A 12,876-nucleotide genomic window follows, 5' to 3' on the forward strand; every position below is an offset into this window, starting at 1 on the left:
AAAATTTTCTATTTTAAGTAATTTACTGCCCAAATTACTTACTAAAAAGAAATACAATATTTAATTAGTTTATTTAGTTTTTCTAAAAATAAAAATAGTTGAGTGTTAAAAGTTATCACAATACCAAGGTTTTCAATGAACATTAATTTACCATTTAATAATCATAATTTTTTTTTATCTCAAATACATATTATTTAGAAATTATCTTAATTTGAAAGAACTAATGCGTTGTAATTTTCTTCCAAAATCATATGTATATTGTATATCTTGAATTGTCTTCTTAAAAATTCAAATAAGAGAACTCAAAAAAATTAAAAGAGATAGATTCAAAAGAGTTTCAAATGGACAATAAACATATATATTACCCTTAATAATAAAAAAATGTTTGACACCCAATGCATGTAATTCGAGATTTCCATAATTTGAAAAAGTTAATGTATGATATAATTGTGTCAAAAGCATCCAATGTATAATTTTTGTCCCTTTGAGATGTCTTATTTGAATTTAAAATTATAAAAAATGCAATATTGCATATTATATTAGAAACCAATTTTATTTTATTTATCTTATTAAATTTATCTACTCCAAAATTGAATTATGAACTGATTCTCCAAGATGTAATGTTCGTTTAAATTTAGATTTGTTCGTTGTTATGAACTACCTACATATGGAAACAACGAGAACAACAAGACACTTTGAAATATGTTTTTTATGATCGAGAAGTAAAAAATATTATTCATCTGTTTGTACAAAATTTTAATTATTACGTATTACTAATGTGATAATTTTCTTCTATATTACAAAGTTCACGAATACATGATAGTATAAAATTTTCTGTAATGGAAATGATTAAACCAATTCTAAAGAAAGTAACCATCTTATTAGAAGACACCTTATAAAATTTATTGACATTGTTTTGGAATACATATAATAAATGTTAATTAAATAACTTTTCTGATTTATACATATATAATTTACTTATGATCAGTTGATCACATGTGTCATTTTTCTTTCGGAATAATAGGCTGTTGTGTGTATTATGAAGAAATTTTGTAAATAAAATCACAACCATTTGGATAAAGTTATCATTCAAATTTGTCAAACACGTGTCATGTCACAAAATTGTTTGTGAATGTGCAAATCCAAAGAAGGTTTTCCTGTACGTTCATCACAAAATTATTCTAGATCCCAATAAACCCAATGCAAGAACGCATAAGCCAGAAAATACAATATTTGCCCCTTCCACACCTTCGTAACTCCAAATCCCCGGATTCGTTACAGTCCCTCATGTGATAGATACTCCAACCTCCCTATGAGTTGGTTATTCCTAAACGTTTAGACGAAATTACTGAGTTTTTTAAAAAGTATTTATCATTTATTTTATTGAATATGATTTAAAAATATTTTTTTTATCACATGTAAAAATAATAATATATTGCTTCTCAAAAATTAAAGAATTAAATATGCATTAATGTTGGTGGCCGACATCAATACATTAAACACGATAAACATCATGTCATTGTCTTACTAACACAATCTAAAATTTTGATATATGACAGTGATTATTAGCCAAAAAATTAATCGACATGCGTTTTATTTAAGAAAGTTTTTAAAAATTAGCGAAAAATAGTTTCTATTTTTATTTTTTAAAATTAAATTATTTTTTTCAATTGCTCGTATTCGCCATCTTTATCTATTGTACTCTTATGCTCCGTGGTAAAATTGCAATTTGATTGTAGCAAAAATATTAAGTTATAATACGTACTACAAGTTAATCCTGTGAAGGAAATTAAGGGATTGAATTTGGTGTCCACGCCGAACGACTAGTGTTTGGCGATGCTCCAGAACAGGGTTTCGAAATTGGGTAAGTGTATACTGATGGTGTCAGTAACATTGAATGAATCGAGTAGAAATATTATTAATTACCAACCATTGACACATTACACATCCAACAAGACAAAGTCGTGAATTACACTACAATTTCCAAGTTTTTCAAAAACCAGATCAGATCCCAAAACAAAGTACATGTTTCTTGCATTGACCGAACACTGACAATCAATAATTCAATAGCAGACAACGAAATTTGATTTCAACACGCAGCTCAAGCCTTGATTGTGACACTGCATAAGCACGACCCCAATGGCTTTATCTCCGATATCTGCCATTCAGATCCTGGGGCGGCATTTGGATCGTATAACAAAGTATGGTAACCAGGATACTCCTGCAGCGAAAATAACAAAAGCTTTCCATCCAATATTCCAAATCGGAACCCAATACTCGTGCTTCCTGCCACAGGAACAGGAACCATCTTCCATGAGTTGTCCGCAGGGTTAAATATAGCAAGTCTACGTTCGTTTTTCCATTCCATGCAATACAGCTTCTTTCCTAGTACTGCATGAGCAGTAACCATAACACAGCCATTTTTTATCTGGCACCATGTGTGCCTCTCAGGGCTATAGACATCAACAAACCTCGAGTTTCCAATGGTGAAACTCGACCTACCTCCCATAACATAGAGCTTACCCTCGAAGCCACAGGCAAAACATCCCCACCTCGGTCGCCTCATACTCTCTATCACAGTCCACTTGTCTGTATCGGGGTCATAAATCTCAACACATGAGAGAGAGTCTCCATCCTTCCCACATCCTCCAACCACATAGACTGCACCATTCACCTCAGCACAACCAAAGTCATACCGCGCTACATTCATGCTAGCTAATTTGCTCCAGCTGCAAGAGTCAGAAATTTGGTTATGGATGATCCAAAGATTTTGGCCTCGGACATAGGTATATACAATTCAAAATTTTCTTTAATTTGAGAGGGAAAAATATGTCAAATAAGTTGTTGATGGAGAGCCAACTCAGGAAATACATAACATAAATCTATTGATGCATGAATCCATGCTGAATTTATATAAACCACATTAATTTGCACATATTCGGATGAGCATATTAGGCTGTTTGAGCAAACAGACGTTAACAGGAACCAGTGGGGAAATGGAAGAGTGACAAATTATGTTATACCTGTTGAGGCAAGAATCATATTGATGAACATCTGCTAGAACAGATTGAGTTCCATCAACCACAGAGTACCCAGCAATAACAAGAAGCTTTCCATTGAGAACCACCACGCCAAAGCCTGCTAAGATAGGACCAGGCATTTGTGGGAGTTGATGATGTTTGCGTCCGTAACAATCCAGAACCTCCCAGTGGCTCTCTTTTCCCTTTGCATCCACAGCAAGGATGTAAAGCCATTCCTCAAGCATCCCAGCTAGTTTTCTGACGGTGATGAACTCTTTGCTTTTGATAAAGGACCTCCATTGCTTGCACACAGCACCCATGGAGGGAAAATTAGATCGAGGAACAAGAGCAAGGCAGTGCTTAGAGACATCATCAGGCAATCCAGGTAAGATGGGATTATGACAATCATCGGAAACCTTCAAATTATTTAAGATGGAATCACTTTTAGCATCCGGAGTACCTTTATGGGCCAAATGGGAGAAACACATATCTGATTCTTTTATTCTCTTCACGGAAAAAGGGCCTGACATTCTTCAAGTCACAGACTACAGGAGTTTGACACCACACTTAACCAAATGTCTTTGAAGACAAGCATAAAAGCAACTAAACGATTTTTGGATACCAATTAAATAAATTCATGAAATCCCTCAGTGATGTGAATTTTATGAGACCAAGGCAAGAAAGTCGTAGCGAAATGGATCTCATGATCTGCTAATGCCGATCTTTTATGCTTCATCCAATAAGATTCAAATTCCATTCCAATTTCAGTGGTCCTTCTATGTTCCAACTTCTTTGAACAAACTAGGCAGGTGGCCAATATCAATTCTGTTGATATATATTTCTTCTTGCACATTTCCTGAGTACCTATAGTTTCCAGCACATATTAAGATAAAATAATTTCAAGAAATAAAATAAAAAATCTAATGAAAATATCATATACCAGATCCAAGAATAGTCGATAAGGAAACAAAATAATACCTGACAAGGCCATAACCTGACGAGTTTTAACCCCCAGTCACTTCCATTTCTTAGTAGCAATTGATAACCTGATGGATGTCGTGCAAAAGAAATCCTTTGAGATTTAGAAAATGATTCAACTGTTAATCTAGAGATTCAACTATCAAGAGAACTATGGTTTTTAAAAACCAAGGACTCCTGAAATCAGAAATCAAGATGTGCTTGAGATATGACTAGTCAAATTCTGCTGCTGCATCTCTAATGATTCAAAGCACCAATGAACAAAAGTTAATGACATGAAGTCATGAATATGCCACCAACTTGATATTTATAAATCAACAAATCCATACGTGCTTAAGTCGAGCTTCGGAAGAGAGAACTATTTAGCTCAACTAACTCCACACGCAAAATCCACCACAAACATCCAAAATTACCTTTCAGCAATAAAAGAAGAAAGAAAAAAAAAGGTGACGATATGAGAACTCTAAAATTACCTTACCCACTATTAGCTGAAAGTATGCTAATAATAGCACGATAAGAAAAGGTGGTAAAATGATGCTTATAAACGTAAACGGATGCAGAATGGAGAAAAAGCAATCAAGATCAAAATAATCATTCACTTAGCATAAGAAGTTGGATCGTAAAAGCGGAAATAAACAGCTTAAAACTCACAATTGTTCGAGACATACTTAACAAATGCTATGGAAGGAATCAGTCATATTCATTAAATGAGTAAAATCGCTACAGCAAAAGCATTCGTAGATTAAAACGAAAAGAGACTAACATTACAAAATCATAAAGAATTAACTCGAGTAAGAGACATCCAAAAAGAACAGATACAGATGGATTGATCGATTAAATAAAAGGAAAAGGGAAAATTTACCTGCGAAATTGGAAACTTTGGAGGAAGCAGAGGCACTAGTGAAGAGCGATAACGCTAGAAATGGGGAATAAATAATAACAAAGAAAAGGGGGAGATTGGATAAGGATTCAGTCAAAGAGGGGCGAAAATATAGGAAATGTGAGGGAACGCTAATCCTGAGAAGACAATATACACAATTTTCATTCTTCACCAATATCTACTTATTCTATCTACTGTTTAATTTTAAATAGACATTGACTAATTAATATGTTATTGTAAATTTGAAATCATTGACTTCAAACTCATGTATTTAAATATATATAACTGACGTCTATGATAAGATATTTATAATAATGATTAAAGTATATGATTATTAATATTATGTTTTAAAATAGATATATATGATGTTTGGTTTGGTTTAGATATAATATTACCCATAAAATTTGTCAAAAATGACCGCAATACCACTTAAGATATCACATCAACTAGGAGAGATTCATTCTCTGTCATAATCAGAGTTTTATGATGAGAATAAGGATTACGATTGGCTTGCAATAAATGAACCAAACCACAGCTAATACAGGAGAAATTGTCAATCCTTCGCTTGTCAGAGATACCAAACATTTGAACCTAAAATGTGATGTAATAATTATATATAGTAAAAATTTGTGTCGTATTTTATGAGACGGATCTCTTATTTGAGTCATCCATAAAAAAAATATTACTTTTTATGCTAAGAGTATTAATTTTTATTGTAAATATCGGTATGTTTCATCCGTCTCATAAATAAAGATTCGTGAAACTGTCTCATAAAAGACCTGCTCTATATATAATTGATGCATGACTGAATTTTGTTTTAAGATTAGTTGACTTATACATTGCACGCAATAAAAGCTAATGAAATGTATGATTTATTATATTAAAAACTTAAAGATTCAAATCCAAGTATATATTTAAGAAGTGTTTATTATTTTTTTTAAAAAGAAAAATACCAAGTCCTAGTCGTATATGTGTCTTTTGCTAATGTGACCACAAATCCAATATAGAGGCAAATTTGTTTTTAGTTAACGAAGGGCCACAAAGTGACCGAAACCTACAACTTCATCGCATAAAATTGCGTGGTTACCAGCAAACAAAATATCTTTAAAACAGATTGCTATATCGTATATAGAAATGAAGAGGCCAACCCATTATTTAACAAACATATTTGTTTTATTAATATTACAATCGATCAAAATGTTGTCCAAATCCAACCAATCACAAAAGGCATTCCCATCAGATTAATTTCGTTTCCAAATTTGGTCTCAGTGCAACTAAACCCATCGATCTTTTATACTAGTCTGCTTTTTCCACCTTTTTCGTCTTCGTTTTTTTTTTTTTTTTTTTTTTTAAGATGAGAATTATCTATCATGCAACGTTGACGTCCTCTATTCACAGTTAAACAATGCAAGTACACCCACCCACACATAGTAGCTCACTAACAAAACTGATTGCATTCAGTCAGTCAGTCGGTCTGTCGAGTGAGAATTAATAAACCAGATTAATGCTAATAGAAATCAAAATACACAATGATTAATAACTCTGAATGATTTTTATCTTAAAAATTGAAAGCACAATCAAGTATCAACTCAGACGCATTGGGCTAAAATGCTAACAACTGAATTCATCACTTCCTATTCTTGCCCTCCTCCCTCGAGTTCTCCCGCTTCTTATATAACTTCTCCAGTTGCCGCTTCGCCTCACAATTCGGGAAATTACTCAAATCATAATAGTGGGGAGCAATGTCAATCAACCTGCAATCATTTAACACCACAGGGAAAAGACCATCATTCCACCTGATTCTACAAGTAAAATAAATAATCTAAACCCAAAATCACTTATCAAATAATCGTTATAAACAAAAACCACCATTCTGAAAATCAACCTCAACCTGGTCATCACAATAACATGCAGCTAAAGGTACAATCCGAACGCAGGATTACAAAACAGACTCTTCAAAAGTCGTAAAACAGGGGCAAACCATTATTTAATTCCAGCAGTAGCATAAGATTATTCAGCTAGCTCATGGAGTAATGCCATGGATAAAAAAATTCAGCCAATAGCAAGGAGCTTTAACCAAAAAGAAAACAAACAGCATAAGCATATACATAACCACGTGGAAATGCTGAAAACCACATGAACTATACAGTGTATTTTTTGGACCAATTTTTTAAAATGAGGCCATTCCCATCGTCAAAAGAGAACTTTTTTCTTATTGTATTGAGGTATATCATACAACAAACAAGTCAAATGATATGGTGGATTAACCGACCATTCACCACGCACATCCGTTACAGTACGGATAAAATTCCTGCTTGTCAGAACGTATTCGTTGTAGATAACCCACTCTGGCTTATGGTCCAGGCAATTTGACGGGTGCAAATGTACAACCTGCAAGTAAAGCAAATAACATCAGGCATATAACAGGAATGTATATTGTTGGGGAATGTACTACATATAGCCCATTCCAAGAACAAAATAACAGTCATGAGAAAATACTTGATTATCTTTTACTGTCAGATAGTGGCCTGTGCGCTCCAAATGGGCAACTTGCATGAAATATCCAGCTAGCATAGCCTTCCTAATATTCACATAGTAATCACGACTATTAAAATCCGTGCTGCATAACTTCAGATTGAACCTAGCCATTATGCGAGCTAGCTGTTGTCTAACATTGTCCGCAGATTTAAGAGCCCTATGATTGACAAAATTCTCATAGCACCATTGTGGATCTTCCTCTGCAGATCATTCAGTCGGCAATATTAGCACCAATAGGGAAAGAAGACCCGAGGAAAAAAATGAAAAACAAATCACGTCTACTCACTGTTTTGCTTGTATGCATGATACACATTCAACAGAGTGAGGTGATCCCCATCGATGTGACCGAACCGGGCTTTTGCTTCATCTGCAGCCTTTTGCGCCTCCCTAGGCCGGACAAAGCAATTGGGTACTAGAGAAAAAATTGATAATCACAGACGAGGCCCATGGAAGGTCAGCAGATGCATAGAGGCGAGAAGATACCATTTGCTTCATGAGAGAATACTGAGAAACTGCAACTATCTGCATCAGCATTTACTTAGAAATCTTTGGCACATGCCTATGGAGGCATGAAACCCAGACAAGACATGCTGATGACACCCTAAGCAGACACTCAAATATCAACCACATACACGAGTGCATCTGCAGTCATGTATGGAGTAACATATTTAAGACTACAATGCACAGATGTACTTCTATGCAAAAAAGCGAACTGAGCATTAACTCCACGAATAGTGAAGGACCAGATCGACCAAGGGGATCTATTATAATGGGGACAACACCCATGACTAAGACCACAATAGCAACATTGAATACCTGAAAGCATAGCAGATACTGAAAGAATCTCGTTTGAACAATTGAATTCTGGGCTGACAACTAGCATTTTTGCCATTTGAGGATCTAATGGAAGTTCACTCATGATTTCACCTAACTTGGTCAAATTCCCATCATCATCAAGGGCCCCTAAGTAATTCAAGACCTCCAGTGCTCTCATCAGTGTCTCTGGAGCGGGTGGGTCCATAAAATCAAAATGGACCAAATCGTCTATTCCCAGTTTCTTCAATGTGAGTACTGTATTTGCAAGGTTTGACCGCAGTATCTCTGGATATGTCTGCGCCACAAGATCATTATTGAAACTTTTTTCAGTGTAGAGCCTGAAACACTTGCCTGGTTGAGTTCTACCAGCACGCCCTGAACGCTGATGAGCACTAGCCTTTGATATAGGTGAAACCAAGAGAGACTCAACACGAATCCGTGGGTTATATACCTTCTGTTTTGCAAACCCTGGATCTATAACATAAACTATACCATCAATAGTTAAAGAGGTTTCGGCAATATTTGTGGACACGACAATCTTCCTTCCTGGTGGACCACCCTCCACCACTGGGGGTGGTGCAGATTCAAAAATCTTCTGCTGCATAGCTGGAGGAAGGGTGGAGTATAGTGGTACTATTTTAACTGGTCCAACATGATCTCCAATGTTGGCTATTTCTTTAGTCATCTTGCGACAAGCATCTTCAATTTCCTCTTCTCCAGTTAAAAACACAAGTATATCCCCAGGACCTTCAAAAGTGTGTATCTGAATGACAGTCTTAATAGCGGCTTCCAGGTAATCTCTTTCAGGATCCTGTGTGTAAAAAATCTCAACTGGATGAAGCCTTCCCGGCACTTTCATTAGTGGTGCACCATGAAAATAACCCTGAAATTTTTCAGCCTCAAGCGTAGCACTCATGACTACTAGCTTCAAGTCAGGCCTATTTTTCAACACTTCCTTCAGAAGTCCAAAAAGAACATCTGTTGCCAAAGTTCTCTCATGAGCCTCATCAAGTATGATCACTTTGTATCTCTCCAAGAGTGGATCAGTCATGGCTTCTCTCAGAAGCATACCATCTGTTAAGTATCTAACAAATAAAAAACATATATCATGATAAAGACATGGCAATAAAAAGGACAATAGAATAAGAAGCAATGACGTATTTAGATGAAAAAAACTTACTTCAAAACTGTTCTAGCACTGCTGCAGTCTTCAAAACGAATACTATAACCAACCTCCTCCCCAATAGTCACATCCATCTCTTCGGCCACTCTTCTTGAAACAGACATTGCAGCCACTCTCCGAGGTTGGGTGCATCCAACCATGAACTTCTTGCGCTTATCTGGGGACTCCATCTCTATAGCCTCCAGAACAAACTGAGGAATCTGCAAAGAGAAACAAATTCAATCACGAAGCTCAAACAATAAAATAAATAAAAGGATAGCTTTCTGAACGTTCAAATGTAGTACCACAAAAGGGTGTGCTCAACGCAAGCAAATGGCAAGGGCTCTTGTCCAGCATAAAAATGAGTGTGTGTGGATGCAATATGCGTAAGCGTAAGACTTAACACCTAACACAATAAAGATGTCAAGCTGAAATTACGAATTTGAAGCAAGCAAACACTACACCGGAAGTAGGAATGTAAACGAGCCGAACAATATCAGGCTCGGGCTCGGCTCGTTAAACTATTTGCTCGGCTCGGGCTCGGGCTCGTTACGAGCCTTTGGTTTGAAGCTCGGGCTCGGCTCGTTCGGAAGTTATGAAGCTTGGGCTCGGCTCGGCTCGAGCTCGGCTCGTTAATGGCTCGTTTATCTTGTTTAATGAGCCTGGCTCGGGTTCGGCTTGTTAAACAAGCTCGTTAAGCGAGCTCGTTTCTGCTCCGAATCCAACTCCAAACCATAACATTCACATTTTTAATATAATTTTTAATTTTTAATTTATTATTATTTATCATACATAATTATTTTAATATTATAACTCATTAATTATCTCAAATTCGAGCTCACGACCTACCTAAACGAGCCGAGCTCGAGCTCACGAGCCAGCTAAACGAGCCGAGCTCAATTTTGAGCTCACGAACCTATTATCGAACATGTTCACAAGCTAACGAGCCGAACATCATTAATCTCAAACTCGGCTCCACAAAATTGTCGAGCCCAAAATAAGGCTCGGGCTCGGCTCGATAAGCTTAACGAACGAGCCCGAACGAGCTTTTTAACGAGCCGAGATCCGAAAAAGCTCGCGAACAGTTCGGTTCATTTACATCCCTAACCGGGAGGCCCCTCAAGTTCATCATCAAATTTAGTCTATTGCAGTACAAGGGTAAGAGAGAAAAAGAGGAAAATGCAAGACTAAGTCACAAAAGAAACTTATGTGTCCCTACAAAAGATGGAGGAAAAAAGCAATCTTTAATATAATGAAAAAAATATTGACTTAAGTTCTCGAAAAAATATCGACTTAAGTTGATCAGACATCACAAGGCACCACGGCAAACAAGGAGTCCTTCCTCACCTCTTTCTGGTAATCGATTTTGACTATTGACTATTACCATCTACTTAATTTTCCAGATGCCATAACTCGTGACAGAGAAAGTGGTTAAGGATAATTACATGTACGAACACTGACCTGAGTGGTTTTGCCACTGCCAGTTTCCCCAACAAGAATTAGGGCTTGATTAGCTTTAAGCGCCTGAAAGAACTCATCTTTCTGATGCCAAACGGGGAGGGACTTCCTCTTATCCAGAATCTCAAAATATCTCTGAGAGAAAGCCCTTCCATTCCATCGGTTAATTGTCGAAGCAGAAGCAGCCATGCCATCGTTTCCATTGGCTCTGGATATCTTAACCGACACCGATGCCTCGTCCACCACGTCAAACAGGCTTACCTTCCTTTTCCTCTCTGTTCCCATCTACCTAGTGATCTTCTCCAATTACACGACTATATCAATATATCTTTCTACCTCAAATCAATAGATAAAGCTGGGAACTGAATAAACTGATGCAACGTTTGACTGACTGCCTGACTGATGCCCCAGTAGGGACAAAAACCTGAAGGGATAGATTGGTCACGTTTTGCGATGCAGTTATTCATAAGAGTTATAAAGTAAGTTTAGACAAATTAATACCTACTACAAACCTTTAATTTTCAATGATTAAAAAAGAAAATAACAGGACTTGAACTTCACTAATGAAAATCTAGCGACTTAATTGTCTACAACGCTCTAAACCTTTTTTGAAGAAGTGTTTATGCTTCTGGAAACTGAAACCCAACAGCAAGTTTCTGGTTTGGGTTTTGGATTTACTGTTAAACCCTGAAGGGGACGGTAGCGTGGGTTTAGGTAAGAGTTGTGAGGGCTCTAAATTTGAATTGTTCATCTTCTCGTCTTGAAATAAAATTAAAAAATAAATTTAAAATTGATTTGTTGCATTGCCCTTTGATATAAATCGAGTTTTTTTAAAAATATTATGTGGACTTGTTGCATTCCCGTGTTCTAAACTCGATCTACGAAGACACTATAATACTTCACATGCATTCATGCCCTTGAAATCTGACATAAAAAGTTTAAACAATTTTAATCAATAAAAACCATCGAAACAAAACAATTGTAGAAAAATAGAGGAGCGTTGAGATTTTACCATTCAGAGGCCCGAGGATCAGTAAAAAACAAACTTATACACGTTCCATATAATTCGTCGGGAGATGGGACTAGGGAAAAACTCAAAAACAAAGTGAAACCCCAAAGCTTGAAGGGTGCAAAAACCAGCAGATTGTGCTGGGTTTTCTGGCGATTTTCTGTTGATGATGCGGCTATGGCTTCCGGTGGTCGGCGCTTGGAGACTGCGTAGGTTTGAGAGAGTTTTCTTATCGATTTAGATTTTAGGGCTTGCTTGGACTTGGAAGGGTTTCCTTTCAGATTTGGTGTGTGTGTGTGTGTGTGTGTCTATATATGTAACTTAATTTCTTTTATTTTGTTTTTTTTGAAAGATGTAACGTTTATACAAGTTAACCTTTTTAATAGCTGATATTTTATTTACGAGAGTATGACTGTGCGCGGCTAGAAAAGAGTTCGGAGTTATCTCATGAACATATAATTTGGTATTCTTTTGTTATTTTGATTTCATCCTCAATCATACAAAGTTTTAGCGTAGACAACTGATGGTGGTTTATCGATCTTTTTTTCAATCACAATCATTGGTTGTCTTTCATGATTTTGTATCACTCTTATGATCGTAAAACTGTTGGAGTTCACATTATAAACAACGTCAACATCCCATCTTAATTGATCTATTGGTAGTGCTATTAGCCATCTCCATGGAGAGGAAGGGATGCTATCACTGTATGATGTTTTAACGAGTTGAAATCGAGCTACCTAGAACTCAGAAAATTTTGACCCACTCCCCTCTACTTGATATTAATTTTACATACATCTCATATTTTTAGTATAGCATACAAATTTATTAACTATAACAATCAATCGGACCAATTTAAGAGAAAATTTTGGTTTGTTTATTTTGATAAATTGATTACTGCTTTTTTAACTTTTTTCTCATTTTGTTTGGATTTATTTTCTGAATATGTTAAATAGATAGAAATTTTGAGAAAATATTTTTGTTACCCATTTTAAATTTGTTAGTAATTTTATTTCAA

General features: G+C 35.9%; 2 protein-coding genes across 5 annotated transcripts; both read right to left on the minus strand.

The window, feature by feature from the left end:
* Positions 1 to 2,009: 2,009 nt before the first annotated feature.
* On the minus strand, positions 2,010 to 5,015 carry LOC140829547 (F-box/kelch-repeat protein At1g67480-like). The gene is made up of 4 exons (XM_073192848.1): positions 4,861 to 5,015; positions 3,999 to 4,066; positions 3,024 to 3,884; positions 2,010 to 2,729 (listed from the first exon to the last, which is right to left on the minus strand). The coding sequence occupies exons 3-4, from the start codon at positions 3,548 to 3,550 to the stop codon at positions 2,102 to 2,104; spliced, it is 1,155 nt and encodes a 384-aa protein (XP_073048949.1). The 5' UTR covers positions 3,551 to 3,884; positions 3,999 to 4,066; positions 4,861 to 5,015; the 3' UTR covers positions 2,010 to 2,101.
* Positions 5,016 to 6,355: 1,340 nt separating this feature from the next.
* LOC140829548 (probable pre-mRNA-splicing factor ATP-dependent RNA helicase DEAH2) lies at positions 6,356 to 12,153 on the minus strand. 4 transcript variants are annotated; one of them, XM_073192850.1, is made up of 8 exons: positions 11,865 to 12,151; positions 10,856 to 11,276; positions 9,413 to 9,615; positions 8,233 to 9,317; positions 7,703 to 7,828; positions 7,378 to 7,616; positions 7,151 to 7,269; positions 6,356 to 6,632 (listed from the first exon to the last, which is right to left on the minus strand). In XM_073192850.1, the coding sequence occupies exons 2-8, from the start codon at positions 11,135 to 11,137 to the stop codon at positions 6,506 to 6,508; spliced, it is 2,181 nt and encodes a 726-aa protein (XP_073048951.1). In that variant the 5' UTR covers positions 11,138 to 11,276; positions 11,865 to 12,151; the 3' UTR covers positions 6,356 to 6,505. The 4 variants fall into 4 exon arrangements, with proteins under 4 accessions (XP_073048951.1, XP_073048952.1, XP_073048953.1 ...); XM_073192851.1 differs by lacking the exons at positions 10,856 to 11,276; positions 11,865 to 12,151 and adding an exon at positions 9,700 to 9,722; XM_073192852.1 differs by lacking the exons at positions 6,356 to 6,632; positions 7,151 to 7,269; positions 7,378 to 7,616 and having other exon boundaries at positions 7,703 to 7,928; positions 11,865 to 12,153.
* Between the last annotated feature and the right edge of the window lie 723 nt (positions 12,154 to 12,876).

Source organism: Primulina eburnea, chromosome 4 (genome assembly GCF_022965805.1).
Source record: "Primulina eburnea isolate SZY01 chromosome 4, ASM2296580v1, whole genome shotgun sequence".
Lineage (NCBI taxonomy): Eukaryota > Viridiplantae > Streptophyta > Magnoliopsida > Lamiales > Gesneriaceae > Primulina > Primulina eburnea.

What these genes read in the sequence shown, in the direction of transcription:
- LOC140829548 (XM_073192850.1), bottom strand. Translation starts at nt 11,137, where the DNA reads ATGGGAACAGAGAGGAAAAGGAAGGTAAGCCTGTTTGACGTGGTGGAC. An exon ending in TCATGCATACAAGCAAAACA is followed by an intron (nt 7,617 to 7,702) that starts GTGAGTAGACGT and finishes AATGATCTGCAG; the next exon opens with AGGAAGATCCACAATGGTGC. An exon ending in ACGGATGTGCGTGGTGAATG is followed by an intron (nt 6,633 to 7,150) that starts GTCGGTTAATCC and finishes AAATGATTGCAG; the next exon opens with GTTGATTGACATTGCTCCCC.
- LOC140829547 (XM_073192848.1), bottom strand. Translation starts at nt 3,550, where the DNA reads ATGTCAGGCCCTTTTTCCGTGAAGAGAATAAAAGAATCAGATATGTGT. An exon ending in TATGATTCTTGCCTCAACAG is followed by an intron (nt 2,730 to 3,023) that starts GTATAACATAAT and finishes TGACTCTTGCAG; the next exon opens with CTGGAGCAAATTAGCTAGCA.